At 39.8% G+C, this 18931-nt stretch overlaps 1 protein-coding gene across 1 annotated transcript in view; it reads right to left on the bottom strand.

The window, feature by feature from the left end:
• Positions 1 to 1437: 1437 nt before the first annotated feature.
• The window catches only part of LOC102196613 (phospholipase D1-like), a 50023-nt gene continuing 32529 nt past the window's right edge, over positions 1438 to 18931 (bottom strand). The window contains exons 12-26 of the mRNA XM_013915783.1: positions 18638 to 18719; positions 18387 to 18497; positions 18113 to 18295; positions 17336 to 17555; positions 12331 to 12459; positions 12132 to 12250; positions 11840 to 11953; positions 10647 to 10757; positions 10289 to 10377; positions 9138 to 9251; positions 8814 to 8863; positions 7963 to 8097; positions 6144 to 6297; positions 5225 to 5342; positions 1438 to 4965 (exon numbers count right to left, since the gene is read on the bottom strand). Coding sequence (XP_013771237.1) covers positions 4741 to 4965; positions 5225 to 5342; positions 6144 to 6297; positions 7963 to 8097; positions 8814 to 8863; positions 9138 to 9251; positions 10289 to 10377; positions 10647 to 10757; positions 11840 to 11953; positions 12132 to 12250; positions 12331 to 12459; positions 17336 to 17555; positions 18113 to 18295; positions 18387 to 18497; positions 18638 to 18719 — 1954 coding nt within the window. The 3' untranslated portion in view covers positions 1438 to 4740. The remainder of the gene's footprint in view (positions 4966 to 5224; positions 5343 to 6143; positions 6298 to 7962; positions 8098 to 8813; positions 8864 to 9137; positions 9252 to 10288; positions 10378 to 10646; positions 10758 to 11839; positions 11954 to 12131; positions 12251 to 12330; positions 12460 to 17335; positions 17556 to 18112; positions 18296 to 18386; positions 18498 to 18637; positions 18720 to 18931) is intronic.

The raw sequence follows: 18931 nt of genomic DNA, 5'->3' as shown, positions 1-18931 counted from the left end.
GCATTTTTGTCAGTTTTAAAGACATTTATGCATTTTATAACTTTGAGAAATAGATGCTGAGAATTTAAAAATGTATACAATGTTATTAATAAATAAAATGTGTTTTTAAAATTTATTTAAAATGTATTTTTCTACAGTGGATTCTTAGCTGGACGTTCCTATTTCACAAACTTTAAACTTTCCATTTTAATTACAGGAAAAAAATGTTAATCTTTTATGAATAAAAATAAATTTTGAATTTCATTCAACAAAAAAGAACAATTGTGATATCATGAAAAAATATGTATTTCCATACAAGGGTTTAAATCCTAAAGAATTAGACTTTGATAATGAAAACATTTTAATATTTAACATCGTAGGTGCTGAACAGCCCATATAGATCCAGCACAGTGAGTGCTTGTGCCTCTGTGTAGATTGACAGAAAACTCTAAAGAAGATGCTACTGAGCGTCTCAGTATAAGTCTGAGTTGAACTGAACTAAGGAATCACTGAACAACACGATCAGATGCTTTTCAATGACTTGTTAACACCTCATTTATTTAATCCATCATTTCAAAAAGCAACACATGATGTGCAGATCACTTTAAGGGGCTGCCACAAAGAAACTGTGCAAAAAGTGCATTTTTATAGAGATACAGCAAAAACAAAGGCAGACGAGAGAAAAGCTGAGATTCAAAGAACACGAGCAAACAGTCAGATTTCAGATATATTTCTGTGTTTAAGTTGATTGATTTGAGCTCAGCCTTTTATATTTTAAGCTTCTGATTTAGATTTAATCTGATATCACAAAAGCTGAAAAGGTGAGGAGCTGAGAAAGCGCTGGACCAGGAGGTAGAAACACAGGGAGGTAGAGAGGAAGACTAAACAGAAAGAGCACACTTAAGGCCCAATTTCCAACAACATTAAAGTATCAGGTCTATCTTACAGACAGACACACCGATTAGCTTCAACAATGGCTTTAAAGAAAACTGTTCAGCTTATAAAGTTCACACGTTTGTCCGTGACGGTTTAATGGCAACGAGCTGCTGTCATGCTGTCAGCTGCAGTCAGTAAAGATCCTTACATTTCAAATTTACAGCACAAAACAGCATCATGCAGAGGAACAGACCAACGAGGAAGACACGAATAGTGATGCTGCGTTCCAGATGTGTTAGAAGATCAGAAGATTCTGATGCATGAGGCTTCATGCATCTGGTTAATCAGAAGGTATTTAACTGTAAATATTCCAAACCTGCAATAATATCTTTTGGCAACTTGAGGGGAGCAGAAACAAAGTACAAAGACAAAGCTGGTGTAATATCTTCTTGATAACGCACTTAAAGACACATTTTCCACAAGGTGAAGCCATGTTTGCATCCACAAAAGTCCTCTTTTAATTACCAGAAGTTAGGGCTGATTTGAGCAATAAAAAGGTTAAAACTGAAATTGTCTATTTTGACATAAATCAGTCAAAGTCCACAAAGTCAATATGAAATCATGAAAGTCTTGTGGTCTGACTTCGTCGCACTTTACACCAAAGTGCAGTTCTGTTCCAAATAGGACCAACACTTAATCCAATTTCAAAGGAACGCCACAAGCATTGAAGGCTTTTGTTTGTTGGATTCTCCTCAACTCTACACAGACTATCCAAGTAGCCGATCAGTATAGTGTTACATGTAGCAGCTGAACTGTAAGAGGCAATTCTTAGAGTAGGTGGAGACCAAATATGCAGCTGAAAGAGTGAAAGTTTGACTTTTGGGGTGAATAGTTGATTCAGGATTGTGAAAATGTGACAGAAGCTACTCTTTTAGATCCCCCATGACTGTTAACACCGGATAATTTAAAATGACTAAAAGGCAGAATGCAAATAGTATCACAAGTATCACAGGCAGACGTCCTGATCTAAGATAAGAGAGCTTTGATTGACTTCATGGTAGCAAAAACATGTGACTGCAGTGTCTCATGGTAGCAACGCTGCACACACACAAGTTCACCAAGGGGAGATCTATCCAAGCACCGCTGTTCAGTCGTTCAGTCAACCAAACATTGGGAATCACCATCTGGAACAGTGACAGACTTTGGCATCATAACTTTCCGAATTAGATTTGATGGATATTCAGCAGGTGAACTCAGTAATGGACAATCACGCGTCTTTATTCCTGCTGCTTGTCTAAACTGGCAACAGTTTGCAGACACAGTCATCACAACAACTTACTAAAGTGGTAACATGTTGTTCTACCGCCCCCTGGTGGACATAAAACATCCATTATACCAGTAACAAACCAGTATTACCTGTTAATGCAAAGTTAGCCATTGTGGGAAATTTCCGCTTTCTGACACAAAAGGAAATGCAGCAATTTAATAAACTCTTCATGCATGCTTCTCCAAAATAAAATAGCTTTATACAAGTCTATAATTTCCTAATAGTTTCCTGGAAATAGTGACACGTTGTATGAATTGATCTCAATAACTGGAGTCTTTCTAAAAGTCAACCAATGAAAATAATTTATTACATCTAGAAAAATGTTCCCAATTACACACAAGTAATAAATTAATATTTATTATTATTTAAATCCCCCAATCACCAAGTTACAGTAGTGGTTTCCAGAAAATTATTATTAGGAAATTAGAAACCAGCAACATAGAGCTATATCAGTACAGCTGGTATAAACGTAGGTCACTTGAGGCTTAAGTCATGCAGAATCCACAGTATGAGGAATGTGTGTTAACATCAGCGTACAGTCCGTCATCTTTGGCACGTTTGATTTCCTGTTTGACATAAATATTAAAAGCAGCCACATGAGACAAGTTTAAAAGGAAAACATGTGCAGAGACGCCCGACAGCTCGATCCGGCTCTTCATCCCCGCCTCTGCTCTGCTGGATTTAACGATTTAGTGTCTTTTGAAAGCAGAAGAGTCAGAGCTGGACGTTGCATAGTGTTGTTAGAGAACGGAGGCTCAAGCTGTACTTAAAAAACAAACAAAAAAGGTAGAGTAATAGCTTCACGGTGACAGGGGAATTTCATTTTTTCCTGTAAACACGAGGCCTAGATTTTCAGGCACTGTAGAGTCCATCGCTCCCTCTGTTGCTGGTTTGTACGCCCATGTCTGTTGCTTCTGTTCAGAAGCAACCTGTGTGCACATATGAGCTCTGGGAAGCTGTGGAGTCTCTCTCAGTCTTTGAACATTGTAAGGTTAGGTTCATAGATGTTACATCACAGCTGACGCCATGCTGGAGGTGACGTTTACAAGGCTGTAATCAAAACTGCTGTATGTCTGTAACAAAGAGTCAATTCTGGTTTTTGGAGCTACTAAACACAGAAAGTAACACACACCAAAGAGCCACAACATTTAGGTCTGTCCACCTTCTGTCATAAATCAGATGGTGGATAGTCATGTTAAACATGGCTGAGCCCAAAACTCACACTGCTCCAAACCCTCTGTTTATAAAAATGTTTCCACTATTGGCTCTGTATGATGTCACAAAGTGGGGACAGTCATGATGTGGTCACCCCAGGCTGTGAGAACAGAAGTCCTGGCAGTTTAAATGAATAACATTTGTAATTTTGATGCAATTAAAGATTCTGCCCCAGGGCCCTGGTATGTATCACGATTTCTGCAGACCAAGCTCATGCACATCTACATGCTACCACCCGTTGCAACAGCAGTGGTCTCCCCCACAAAGCAAAAACTGCCCAGGACTTGAGGTCCATGCCCGACCCTAATGACTGTCCTTTAATAATGTGGGCTGCATTGATTGCTCTGCCTGCTCTGGCTCATCCTGCTGATGGTCGACCAGATTTTAGTGAAGATTAGAAGTTTTGGCCTCTAGGTGGAGATCGTGTTCCCGGGAAGGTTTTGCGTCATGTTTCATCATGCTGGGACGAGACCGCTGCTGTCAGGGAGTGTTGGTAACATAAAAGGGTGTATGCATTTAGTCTGCAACTATCTTTTGATGGGATGCCAGGACTCAAAGCTTCTCAGCAAAGCACTGTTTTTTCACAAGATGTGATTCACCTGTCAGAAGGTTTAATGTTGTGGCTGCTTGATGTATAGTCAGGTGTGGTCTCGTATATTCGTTTAGAAACTGGAGCTTATTAGAGCTTTTTCAGATTAGTGTAACTCAAACAAATGTGGGTTTGAACAAACACACAAAAGCCTGCTTGGACAAAATTTGGGGAACTGACCGCATTTTAGTTCCTGCTTTATTGACATGAGTATCCAGAAATATTTCTGCCTTAAGGGCAGACATTCCTCTAAAGCTGCAGCTTAAAGCTCATCACAGTAATTAGTAGGTGTTTCTAAATAATCTCCGATTTCTGTGATTTCCTTGTGTGACACAACCATTTTAAACGGTTTTGACCACACCTGTTTTCCTGTGGCACGCCTGTTGAGGCTGCCAGGTAATCTATTTAAATCACATAAATTGCCTGTTGTCAATACATTTATTTATCCTTTAAACTTCATGTATGATTTTATCTATGATTACTTCATTTTTCCAGTCTCTGCTCTCTGTGAACATGTCAGCATTTTTGACATCGGTCTGTGTGTTTGTGGAGAGTCTCAACTCAGGGAGATGCTGTCTTCTTAACATGCAATCATGAGCTATAATCTATGATGTGAAACAGAGATCATAACATTTAAAAAGCTCCAGCATGACCTCATCTGTTTTTGGTCAGAGCCCCGTCAGACCTCCAGAATGGCGTCAGAGTGTTTTCTATCCACCTTCCACTCAACGAACACAGACGTGCCCCGTCTGCCTCAGGTCCAGACCTCCATGGGCACCATAGCCTCCTTGGAGCCGATGGGTGGAAGCAGGTTTTGTTCAGACAGGAACTGAAGAGGAAACTGAACGAGGAAGCCACGGATCTTCTTCAGCTCCTCCTGAGCCCGAGCCGGGTCCTCCTTGTCCAGGCCGGCCTTGGCCAGGTAGCCCTCCAACTCCATTATGTTACGGACGTCGCTGGATGGCAGACAGCGGAAAACCTGGAGGAGCAGGAGAGAAGCAGGAGCTTGGAGCAATTTTTTCATGTCATTATTCAGGATCTATGACTGATTATGTAGTTATAGTATTCCTCCATGACTGTGTGACAGCAAGTGGAAAAGTTCAGCTTTACCTTCAGCTGATATGCTTGTAGTTTTAATATTGACTAAATCGTTCATTAAATAATAGAAAACTCATGTAAAAAATATATTTTAGAAAAAGAAAGAAAAAGTTGAGCTGAATACAAAGGAGTACACTCACTCGCTGGTAGATGGAGGCGTTGCGAGCGCTGGTGGACATCCAGACCTCCTTGTAGAAGTGATCGCTGATTGGATCCGAAACATCGATGGTGGGATCTGTGTAAGTGCCGAGGATCGTCCTGATGGACACAGGAGGAGGGTGAGACACACAAAGATATACTGAACAATATAATAAGTAAAAACAGAGCAACAACCTGCTTTAAAATCTTTACATTTCATCATAACATTAAACAACCGAGAGACTTAAAGGGTAGAAAATGAATATAATAGTCATACAAAATTTACACATTTACTTCGAGACAAACTTGAAAAGAATTTAAAAGGCAAATAAGGACTATGTATAAAAATGGATACAATATAGCATAACTTAAAGCTTAAAGGCTGCACTTCAGTCACATCTGGATTGTTTAATTTCATGGATTGAACCACATATTAAGAAGCAGTGACTGTGTGGATGTTTGCACTATCACACCTCTTTTTATCTGTTCTCTTTTTTCTTTTTGAAAGACAACAATGTAACTAACTAATCAGGATCTAGATGTCAGTATGGATGCAGAAACTCAAGTCGTGCGTGATGTGAAGGGAAATTTCCAAACTGGCAGAGGTGTGCAGTCTGAGACTGTTTGAAAGTCTGAGAAGTTTGAAATCTGCACCCAGTGAGAGGTGGTGAAGAGCAGAATCCATGTCAGAAAACAAGGAGGTTGGGAGAGCAGTAATGCACTAATATTAAATGAATCTGAAAGAGGGGTTTTGCCTCAAACACGCTCCTTCAGGCTGAGACTGAACCTCCCATTCTTTCACCACGTTAGCGTTGGACAGCTGATTTGAGAATGTACGTTTCCAGTTATCATCATCATTAAAATAATCAGTGTTTCTGTCAAATAAGCCTTTCTAATGTGTAATTGCACATTTTTCAGTACTTGAAGCACTCGAGCCGGAGCTGCAGGGCGTATTTTCCCGCCTTGTACGGCTCTCCGTCCATCACCGAGTCCACCATCTCCGAGTCCTCCACGATCACCGCCACCTCGCTGTCCCGCTTTCCCAGCATGCTCCGGTCGTTGATGTTGGCAGAACCTGAAGAAACCGAGGATCAAACCAGGCGTCAGGGGACAGAAGGCACCAGCAGGGGGCGCTGCAACACTGGATTTTAGACTGTTTAGGTTTCTGCTTCAGGCTGTTTGCAGCTCTCTCACAGCCAGTTTGAGTGTACTGGAGGTTTTCACTTCACTTTATGTTAGAATCACATCCTAATCATAAGACCTGCAGCTAAACAAATACATTTCACTAAAACTACCACGAGACACTAAAAGACTTAATTACAATTAATTCAACAGGAGAGATTTTTTTAAATAAAAGTTTACCTTTACTTTCTTGTGCTAATTCAGTTTTTAGGGAAATGTTTTTCTTTTAAACTTGTCTTTGTGGGTGTGGGCAAAATAAAAGCACCAACTTTCCATTTAAAAACAGAGAAAAACGCATTTATTCCTAAATTTCCTTACGATGCAAACAGCAACAAAACAGTCAAGACATCAGCAACATATCCTGACAGTATTATAGGATGCTGACACTGTTCAGTGGTCAAGAGTTACAAGAGTTACTGCCAACTATCACCTAAGCTTAGAGATGATTCACAGAAAAGAGATCTTGAGATGAAGTTTGGAGGAGGAAGTTCTGCTCCCTCAGATTATCTCTTTATTCTGGCCGAGTATTTTTGTTATTTTAACCATCACTTCCCCACATTGTCAACCAATATTTATAATACTGATGTCACCACATTATCAGATAATTCTGCCTTTGAAATCTACTGTACTAACTCTCCTCCCCATCACCACCACATCCGTCCGGGTGTCAACGACTCTCAGATTATCCGTACACAACACTCTGGGCCTTTCTTATGAAAACATCTGAGAAACTCAATCATTGCCTCCCAAATTAACCCATCAGTCTCATTTTATATCTCGATATATAAAAAAGTGGCTTTAGATGACGCCACTTGTGGCCACAAGTGGTGCCCTCCCACAGTGGGTTTAAAACCTGAACTAAAAACCTCGAGATTTTAATTCAAGCGCCTGAAACTGTCCACAGTAAGAAGGTAACATTTTTAAACAGCATCATTTAATATTAAAACAAACAAACAAAAATGTAATTCCTTGCGTTTGGTTGTTGACATGAAATGATCCTGATGATTTTATAACACACAAACCAAGAAGTCAAATCTAAGGAATCCACTTCAGTAATTTCCTTAGATTCACTCATTTTTGTCTTTTACTTCAAACATTTATTTGCAAAAATAAGAAAACTTATTGTCTTTTACAGCTACTATGACATCAGTGATCAAAATAATGTATAAATTATACTATTTATTGGAAATTCTGTAATTCTGAATTAAATTATTAAAACTCTTATAGCAATTTCCAAATAAAACCAGAGTTGTGGAAGCACGCGTCTTTAAATGAACTTATAAACCGAATAGATCATCAGCTTCCTGTAAAGAACAGCATCTTCCACTAATCTGCACAAAAGACAAACTCTCATCAGAAACAGGTGTTTGATTTCATCTCTCTCCATCTTTGAAAACGGTCTTATCTTGTGGAAACTGAGTCGTGACTTTGTTTTGAACCATTTTAAAAACATCTAAAATCTTCTGACACGTCTCACTCTGCAGCTCTCATTTCTCGCTTCTCTATTATACATGTTCAGGGTGGAATTTAATTCCTATACTCAGTTGAAGCTGCTCACCGATGACGACGGTGTTGTCGTCCGCGATGAGCATCTTGCTGTGGACATAGATGAGCTCAGTGACGAGCTTCCCCTCCAGATCAGTGTGAGTCCTCAGACCAGCGATGGAGATGTAGTTTATCCAGTTATCTCCCACTGCAAGCAAACGCCACACAGTTACAATCACATCATTATTTTAGCAGTTTGGGGGTTTTGATCATTGAAATTGTATAGAAAGAGCAGAAAATCCACACCGTCACCTAGTGTTTGCTCATAAGGAACTGACTGATGCGCTTCTCTGGCTAATACTATCGATTATTTATCTTACAATATAAAAGTGTGAGTTGGTGATATACAAATGAAACCGAAGTGAGCGAGGGAACTACGAATAAAATGTTCAAACCGACTCAGGTAAGAGCTTCATTGCTACAACTACAATTTACAGGAAAACATTGCTGAAGTTACTGTAACTGTAACAATCTACACTGTAACTGGAATCCCATTTTAACACTGCGCTGCAATGACTTGAATGGCATGGATGGTTTCATTTTAGGGATAAAAGGAGTTTCTGGTTACTACACAAGTTAGGACGTAGATTTCCCGCAGAAGTATAAACCAAGCTTTAGGCATTACTGCACAAATATACACGATAAACAGGATTTGAGATTAAAAGTCTATCTAAGATTCAGCTGACTGTAAATAAACTGCTTTTTTCAGAACTAATTTATTAACTTAACCCTACATATGTTAAAGGCTGTGACACAATGATGGAAAATACAGTGCATACAGTGCAAAGAGAGCTCATAGTCCCAACCAGAGCGGCTACGTGACACCCTGTAACCATCAGGGTGTTGCAGTTAGTGCTGACTTACTCTCTTTCTTGAGCTGGGAAATGATGGAGTGGTCTCCTCTGTTCATGGTCCTGCAGGGACAGAGAGACAGAGGAGGATTAGCAGCAAGTCCACATTCCACACAACACAAAGCTCTGTGTGTGTCAGCATGTTTGAACAGGAAGCGCTGCCTGTTTACTCAAGAATGTGGGCGAGAAAAAAATGCTTCAACAAAAAAAGGAACGGAGTGAAGGCACACAGCACCCACACACACACGGCAGATCTAACAGGTGTGTGTGTTACAAGGTAAGGTGTGGCAGTGGTTTAACATGGCTCATTCTTTGTTACTTACAAACACACACACACCTGTAGTTGAAGTGCATGACAGCCTGGATGGCGCTGCCGCCTCCAGTGTTGATGTCTCCTTCAAATCCCGGCAACAGCGGCGTCACCACATAAACGCGATACGTTTTACCCTCCCTAAAATCACACATAGAAAATCACAACATTTCAGTGTATTTATGAGGCTTTTCACAATATTTTAGACTCGTTTGTCTTTATTTGGTGACATCCAATGATTGGCAGCTTTTCCCTCAACTGCAGAGTTCGCTACCAGGCTTGACACTTCAGGTGGTGATTAAACATCCATCAACTGTCCATCCGTTTGGCAACCTTATCCAAGATGCCATCAAACAAAGATCAGTGCCTCCAGGACCAGAACATCCGAAATATCCAATAGCTTGGTAGAGGGTTATATTCGCGCTTCACTCATTAAAGGCTATTTTAACGAGCTCAGTAACTTGAGAGGAGGAAGAGGTACTTCAGTCCTTCTAAACATGACTATAAAATCAAAACAATCCTCTAAATAACTGTACAACAACAAGCAGTCCGTGAATTTTCCAGAATGGACATTGTTCTTGTGCACAACTTTGACTTTGAGCCCAGGAAGTTGGTGCAAAAACGGATGTGAAGCATAAACTCAGATAAAAACGTATCTATGCGGGTAAAAAAAACCAAATTTGGTTTAGTGTAAATAAAAAGATTTGATTAAGAATTTGAACTTCAGAGTGTGGCCATTTTAAAGATCTTTAAATGAATTATGCATTAATTATGCTACACATGTTTTCCTGCGTATGCATCCACTAAAGCTGGAAGGTTCATCAAAAACCCATCCTGGACTGTTTATAAACTGAAGCCACAGAGACGTCGGGGCAGGTTTGTGTTTCTGCAGGATAGAATAAACTTCCCGCCAGCAAAACATCACAGAGAGGAGAACCAAAAGGAAAGTATCCAACGAGCTCTTCGACTGTGTCAGACCGAGTTCATCTGTTAAACATGTGGAAGGTACACAGAGCAACACAAACACTGTGTTTCTAGGAAATAATGTCACAATAAACCAGAGCGAGTGTCGAGTCCATCGGAGTGTTTTTACTCTAAACACACAGCAGCCACACAAACATCGACAAACTGTGTCTTCTTTCAGCGTTACGCTGTGTGCGTGTGCATCTGTGTTTTACCTGTACGCACGAATGATGCGCTCTGCAATCGCGTCTCCTATCTGGTTGAAAACATATTTGTTGTCGGCACAGCTGATGAAGAACTGATTCTGGGAGATAAAAACAGAAACATTCTTATATCCTGTACAAAGGTCATAAATATTTTCTGCACAGTGAAGAAAAGCGAAGTGCTCCTATGGATATCAAAGCTTCATGCTGCATACGCAGACCTGATTCTGCAAGAACATGAAGCCAAAATAAGGCTGAAGCTTTAAAAATCAAGTTGGTATCTTTCTACGTTGCAGCGTTTAGAAACAATTTCTACTTTTGTTGTTATACTTCTACTACAGGAAGGTGTTATATGTGTAAAAATGAAAACCTCTATGTAGATGAAGTGCTGGCTGTTCTTGATGACGTGGACGTAGGCATTGTGGATGGACTCTTCATGGTATTTGATGCCAGCAGACCAATCTGAAGCTGAGCGCAGGATCTGAGGGAACACAGATTAGCGATGGGAATAAGTCACAGGACTCTGTTTCCTGTCACTCAGAGGAAACTTCACAGACAAGATTTATTACCTTTTTATGTTTATTTCAGCTTTTACAAAAAAGTTGGAAACTGTTCCTTGTGAACATGTTTCTATATTTGGTTATCAGCTAGTTGCATTCCCATTTATTCCCATATTTTGATTTTATTCTGCTCAATTTTTCCATGCTGAATAACCTGATGTGGGTTAGCAAATAAATTACAAACAAATAACTATGTAGAAAATTTATAACATTTTTAACATTCCTCTTTTATGTTTTGGGAACCTCTGAACTGTATCTCAGGTGACGTTTTGTTGGTTTGATTTCAGTGTGATCTTCAGCAGGTATTTTGCAGTTGAACGTGAAGCAGCTGGAATGAGAGTCAGCACCTCCAAGTCTGACCTTGTACAGTTTCCAAGTACGAGGTCTTGGTTCTCTGCCAGAAAACAGTGGATTTCTACCTCTGAGTTGGGGAAGAACCCCAAGCAAGGACAATAAAGATCTTATTCACAACTGATGTGATCCTAAACTGACCACAAGACAATGCAGTCAAACTCTACGAAGGTTATTTGATATGAATCACTGAATATTATCTTCATGGAACTGAAAGGATGTGTGTGCAAAAGGAATCGTGTACAATTGTACGATCTACTGTACAATATGAAGCGCCTTGAGGCGACTGCTGTTGTGATTTGGCGCTATATACATAAAACTGAATTGACTTGAATAGAAACATAATTGGACCTAAGGCAGAGCTCTGGGGGACGCCACGTCAGTTCAAGTGGCAAAGTTCTGGCCTAATAATTATAAAGCTCCTGTCTGAAAAGTGAGAAACCGGCTGATCCGGACACAACAAACTACATAATAATGTATATTACAGTATATAAACCAATGTTTGTAGCTTCAGCTTTTTACAATTAATGTAAAACTAATTAATTCACCGAAGATTAAGGCACATAACTGACACCAGATGACTATTAGCTAAGCCAGCAAAAATAACAACAACCCCAAAATAGCCTACTTGGGGGTTAGTACCTCTACTAACCTGTACTTTGGTGGGGATGCAGTTGGGGACTTGGTATCGCTGTTCTCCAGCAGTGGTGTGAGACTTGGGCAGCAGATATGGGTATGACAGGGAGCGGTACTTTGGCTTCACAAGCTGGTAATGCAACAGAAAAGAGATCTCATCAACTTTTTCTTCTACAGTCATGAAAATCAAGCAGACTTTGTTTAGTGCAAGTCAGTTCAACCAGGGATCACATAATTTTTGATCACAACTTTCCCAGTTCTGTCATTTTTATTCAGACTGAAGCAGCAGCAGCAGCATGACCCCCAACCTTAGTGAAATTCCACCGCTGGATGAAGTGTCTGGCCACATCCCGAGCTGCTTTCCCATGAACCACTGAGGCGATGTCATGCCAAGGCATTCTGGGAGTTTTGTGCCTGTCTATGAAATCTAAAGAAGCAGAAACAGGAAGTTCAGACCTAAAGAAAAGCATCCTGCATCAAGAGTGAGACCATCAATGATGTGCTTACCATCGAAAGGCTTATCTAGCTGAATCCAGTCCTTGTGCACAAAGTTGCAGTAGTCTTTCCCGTGCCAGAATCGCGTGTTCCCATGCAACTCTCCGACCCCCGCAGGCTCATTTTGCACTGGGTCAGAGGCTAAAAAACAATTGATATTGATCAATTATCTATCATCAAAAGAAGACAATGAACTATTCTTATAAAAGCTATTTCAGTGAGTTCACCCAACCTGGGGAGTTCATTTTTGACCAGTTCTTATTATACTTATTTGAAACCATTATATGGTCAATATACAATGATAACAACGGTCTGTTCTTTGAGCATTTCAGTTTTCCTGATGTTGCACCTGTGCTGTTTAAACAACGCACCATTTTCATGGTGGGATTTTCAAAGATACTGCTGCTGACAAAAATACACATCCAAGCACACACCACAGTTAAACTGTATATCAGAGATGGATGGAGTCAGCACGGTACGTGAGATTTATTGTCCAAAGTGATACAAATAAGGACCATATTTTAATAGTGGCCGTGGATCAATAGAGGCCATAAACTGATCTGGAAAGTGTTTACTGAGGTCATAGATCAAATGAAAAGTACACTTTCATACAATCAAACAAAAAAAAAAGCCTGCCATTTAAAAATAGGTTTAATACCTTTACATGAGCTTTGGCTTTTTATTAAATTATTAAATGTTGTTTATGTAGCGCCAATTAACAACAACAGTTCTTTCCAAGCTCCTTAGACAACAGTCACCTGAAGTCGTTTTATACATTTTTATGTGGGATAAAGATCCCACAAGTTGGACATGGACTCTTTTAACAAGCATGTAATCATTACATTAAAAAATAAAACCACCTAATTTAACACACATATCTCTTTAGGCCTAAACTGGCAGTGCCAACATCACACATTCAGACACAGCAATAGATGTTTTAATACTAAATGTGTTAGTCTAATGTGGTTGTATGGGGTCTGCACAGCTATTAAGGATCAAATCAGCTTCTAAATGGTTTTTCTCCCTCTGCTTGCTTCTTACAGTCTTTGAGGCTCAGGACCAGCACAGCACACATTACATCAAACTCTTACTTATCAAACTGAGTCTAGAAAAGCAGCTGCTGGACAGAGAGACATAACCTGAGTGGGAAGTATTTTGGTTTTCCAATATATTAGTAATTGTCAGTGACAATTGCTAATAACTGCAACTGTAATTATACTGCAGATCAACCTGTTTTACTTCTTGTTTCATTTGTTCTTTGCTTTGGGGAACTTGTTTCTTTATTGATCGTTTCCTGCCTTCTGATATTAGAGTTGCGTTATGACTGCACTATGCGGTCGCTGATGAGTTAATTCCACAAGACATCCTGTGTAAGTAAATACAAACAACGACAGCTTAATCTGCATTTCTTGAAAAATCATATCGCACAAACTTAGTTTGGAGCAGAGGTGTCTACACCAGAGGCCTGATAATGAACTAATCACTGGATTCAGGTGTGTTGACTCTGGGTGAGATCTAAAACCTGCAGGACACCGGCCCTCGAGGCCTGGAGTTACCCAGCCCTGGTTTAGAGGGTCCACGCTGTCTGCACAATATATAATGAAGTCTGCAAGTTTTTGAACAGTTAAATTTGCTTTGTGTCCAAATTATTATACAAATAATCACAATGAAAAGTTCTTGTACATAGCTCTTTTTAAAAATATGATTTCCTGACATTAATGTGTGTTGGGTGGTGGTCAGGGCTATCCAGACTGACAGGTGGGACATTGAATGTCGCCTCTCCGGTGGGGAGGGAGCCTGAGATTGTCTACTTTGAGGTCTGTTCTACAGCAAATGCAGGAAAAAAATGTTTAAGAAAGCAAATGAGTTCTTTTTGAATGATACTTGTATTCAGTGTTATATTAATATAAATGCTGCACTAGAAATTTCAAGGATTGTAAAAAAATAGTGTGATTTTTTTTAAGTAAGTTAGCACAAATTATTTTTTAATTTAGTAGAACTTGAAATGATTATCAGAGGGTAAACATTTAGTATTGTGCCAGAAACACCTGGCTATTCTTAGCACTGTATACCTGCAATGAACGTTATCTTAAGTAAACTTCACTTTGTGTTTTGAGGCAATGAGTTTGCATAGTCTTTTTAAGTTCTGGGAACTAATTCAATTTTACAGTGCAGCTTATCTTAGAGAGCCATGGAGACTCTGTCAGTGATATATGGGTGTTGAAAATGTTTCAACAGCCATTTTAAAGACATGAAACAGCAGCTGGAAGGAGGACAGGGCAGAGAGGCTGCAAGCAGACTGAACTCCACTCACCCTGTTTGCACTACAATCACTTCACCTACCCGCCAGGCTGGAGGCTCATTTTAAAAACATATTAATACGGTCAACTGTATCAGATGTGCAAACAAAGAGAAGAAGCAACAGCAGGGGTGATTTTTCTGCCCTTATTGTTTAATTTGCATCACGTTCCCTGTGATATGACATCAGCAGGATTAACGTAGATGAACGTGGCAAACAAACAAAATGCCTCCTGCAGCTAAAAACACAAAGCCTGCAGCAGCTGTTTTACTGCAGGAACGAAACACGCTCAGAAACGTGTTTGTTTAAAAAAATAAATAAATGGAGTGAAAGTGATTACAGGCTGTGGTATATCATTAAAGGGAAAATCTGAAACAGGCCACAATCAGACTGAGCTGTGAGTTATTTAAGAGAAGGCTGGTTGATTCCTTATCATTAAACTCACAAATACACGTTTTCACCCTGTGTGTGCGTTTTTTCCCCCTTACTCCCCCATTTCTTAGCTTTTTTTGACGTTTATGAATGTATTTATGTTCTCAGCTCACTGCGTGTGCAGGTGCAATGGACTAGATAACAGCACTGAGAACCTTTGGTCGTTTGGTCAAAACGTGTTATTACGTGCCCTTGTATACAGCCCCACAATGTTTCAGTTTCAATGTCTCTAATGCATACACCATGTATATAGTTCACTCACATATATGTATACATGTACACATACATATTGCTTTTTATTTTTCCCTCGTTGTATATTGTTTTCTCTTCTTTTCTTTTTTTTTTTTTTTAACTTTTGCACCTTTGTAGTCCAGCTACCCAATTTCGCTGTGCAAGAAACTGCACAGTGACAATAAAAAGCTCCAAGTCTCTCTCAGTCAGTCGATCGGGAACATTAAACTGTGACTTTTGAGTGAGATTTTAGTTTTGTTTAGAAAATCAATAGAACAAAAGTGTCCAAAACTCATTAAAATAAAGAGAAAATAATTTCAAAGACTGAAAAGCCAGGATACACTGGAGGCTCTCAGGTATATATTATCGTAGAAGCTGGTTTGGATGACTGAATCAGTGTTTTGTTATCCTCAACATATTGTTTTCCTAGTGGCAGTTTAAGTTTCATGAAACACTGAATTTTGCTTTGACTCTAAATTCCTGAGGTGAATTCTTCGATTCTGAGTTGCCATCTGTAGGTTTCCCATTCATGGCCAGACCTTTTTCTCTACATGCCCAAATTATGAATCAAAACCTGGCTATCCCACTGTGACGGGACTTATGGTTCACATAGAGGCCCATTAGGTGGAAGCATTAAATCAGGTCTGTTAATGCTTGCTTGTTAGTGATAACTCATACAGTAGCGACTGCATTGGCACACTAAAATTTCTACTAATTGTTTTCCTTGTATAACATTTATTCTTTTGATTAAATGTCGTGTCTTAATTAAAGTTGAATAAAAAAATAGAAGCTTAGATTGACCTTTGACAAACAGAATCAAATCTCAGTCAAGCTGAAACCACAGCAAAGCACACTGCAAAACAGGCGATCTAGCAGCCACCCTGCCTCCAACTCACCAGCCTGGCACAGGCCGAGCGGTATGGCCACCCTCGGCTCTGACAGCCTGCCGGGGATCAGAGCCTGATGGCTGCTGATGCTGTCAGACCAACCTAAACGCAGCGCCCATGAAAACACACATCAAATCACCTTCTTCCCTCTGAGCAGGAGCATTTGAGTTCATGTTAATTAATAACACCTCATTAATTACAGGTTCATTTCAGCTGTTCTTCATGCAGTTCTGACGGCCACATAATACGAGAGACTGACGAGACCAAGGCAGATAAGAAAGCATCAGCACGAACGCCACCATCAAATATGATGAAAACAATGGAAGAAATGTTTTAATTTAACAAAAAGAGAGTAAAGAAATAGCTAACAAGAAAGAACGCATGTATTGATTTAATAAAGATAAACAGATAATAATAAATGTTTTTATTAAAGTAATAGAAAGAAACGAAATAAAAAAATAAATAAAATAAAAGCAAGGAATAAATAAACCTAGTAAAAATTTACATTTTAAGATGAAATGTATTTAAAAGAGATTAACATAGAAAGACAAAAAACAACCTAAACTAATAGTTTTAGATTCATTTGTCTTTAATTCCTGTTTTCTATTTCATTAATCTTTGCAAAGTTTTATGGGGGCAAAGCAGATGATTTGATTATTGATGATTACCTCACTCTGTCACCTATCATCTTCCATAGCACTGTCATTCCCAATATGGCATGAATCGTACACCAGTAACACACAGTACTGTTTACCTAACCTATGTGTCGGCAACCTCCAACATCAAAAGAGCCACTTTAGATCATCCTATGAAACTACTATTTAAAAAGAGCAGCATGTGATGGAGACATGGAGGCAGCAGAGACCAATATCATTAGCCGATAGAGTCCGATGTGGCTCACAGTCTGTCTTACCATGCCTAAGCTAACCTAAACAAATTGCATCTGTTTCATCAAAACCTTGTGAAAATACTGAAGGCAAGGATGAAAACACAACATAATTTAAGCGCCGGTGAGCAAAAATCTTTTATTTTTGCAGAGACACACACTCTGCACATAAAGTCGACTAAGCAGTTTTTGTTTTTTTAAAGTGAAAGTACACCCATGCACCCTGACCTAAGCGTGTTCTGTGCATCTGCTGTGCTGTGCATGCACTTTTGCAAAACTCACACTCTTCGTGCTCCAGGTCACTGTCGCTATCGGGATGGGCCAGCCCGTGTTTCTGCAGGTGTCTTCTGATGCTCATCCTGGTCCTCCTCAACCTCCCGTGACTCTTTAGCCTTGGCTGGTCCATCGAGTCTGCCACAGTGAATACGCCTTTTCCGTTGCTCTGGGAAAACGTACCACTGCCGTTGGCTTGGGCAGCCATGCTGGGAGAGGCAGCTGCAGCCTAATAAACAGTAATAAAACAGATGTATTATCACTCTTGTGCTGCTTTCTTTAATGTAAGTATGATCCAGTTAATTCAGTTAATTTATATTAATTATGACTATTGGGTTCATTTTTAGATCATTTTCCCTCTGTTCTTTTTGGGTTTTTAATATTTTTTACTAAGAAAAGTTTTTAAAAAGTTATCCAGTTGATAGAAAGCTTGGTTAGAAGAAGACTTTGAGCAGCAGATCACTCTATCAGAAACATAAAAGTTGGAGTAGGAATTTGTGATATTGTGGCTAAGACTGTTATTAATTTGAGAGGCCCTAGAATGGTTCCCTGGGGAACACCCTTGGTTATAAGCAGGTTAATTAGCACCCAGAACATGGGATGAGGGTTCTAAACACCTGTCTGGGTATGTTTCTGTGCAGGGTTTTCTCAATGTGAGCAGAGCATTAAATCCTTTAGTCTATTTGAAAGAAACGAGATAAGTATCTGTGGAGAGTGATGATGGGAAAATAGGTCTATAAAATGTTTTGATTCTTGCACAAAGTGACACTAAATTGAAGAAGTGACCTGCTCCAAGTGAGAGAGCGTCACACTCCCAACATCGGTGAGCCGGTGTTCCCTGTCATCCCAACGTCCATAAGCAAGGTCAATCCCACCCACAAAGGCCACCGACTGATCAATGACGATGATCTTCTCATGATGCGCCCACAGGTACACAGCGGAGGAGACGTGGTCTGGGTGGCGCATCACCTGGTGAACAAAATATCCCAAAATTTAGAGAAGAAATGCAACGTTTCAGCCATTATGAACCTGCAGAAGGCCTTTACACTTGTGTACTTGCCTTGATGTTGGGGTGGAGGCGCAGCAGTGTTCTCTTGCTGTATCCTGAGTTAATGCCCAGAGCTAACTCCACCTCCTTGTAGAGCATCACAAAGATTCGAACTCCTTGTTGCTGTGGAGGAGAGCAGGGAAACAATGAATCAGGACACAACCTTAAATTTAGGGAAAAATACTTTGTATTATATCAATATGGAGAAATTGACACGACAGCTTTACTTTTGCTATAAAAACTAAGAAAAACGTCCTTCTTACCGCTTTGCGTTTTAGTATGCAGTCGAGACGCCATCGGTTTCCTTCAACAACTGGCCTTTTCAAAAAGATCTCTGGACTCAGCCTGTGGGATGAAACAGGCCAAAAAGGTTTTTCCCCTCAGTTCACTCTCACTGTTACGCTTCCTCCTCCTTTCCTTTCATTCATCTTTTCGGTTCCTTACTTTGCTTGTTTTCTGGTTTCCCTTTTCTCTTTCTCTTTACTTCCTCTCTAGCTAATCCGGAAGCATACCAGTAGACTTAAAACTGCGGACTCCGGCCTCCAGGATACTTGATT

Source organism: Pundamilia nyererei, unplaced genomic scaffold (genome assembly GCF_000239375.1).
Source record: "Pundamilia nyererei isolate P.nyererei 1_Seehausen unplaced genomic scaffold, PunNye1.0 scaffold00361, whole genome shotgun sequence".
Lineage (NCBI taxonomy): Eukaryota > Metazoa > Chordata > Actinopteri > Cichliformes > Cichlidae > Pundamilia > Pundamilia nyererei.
This window is presented reverse-complemented; position numbering and strand designations above follow the sequence as displayed.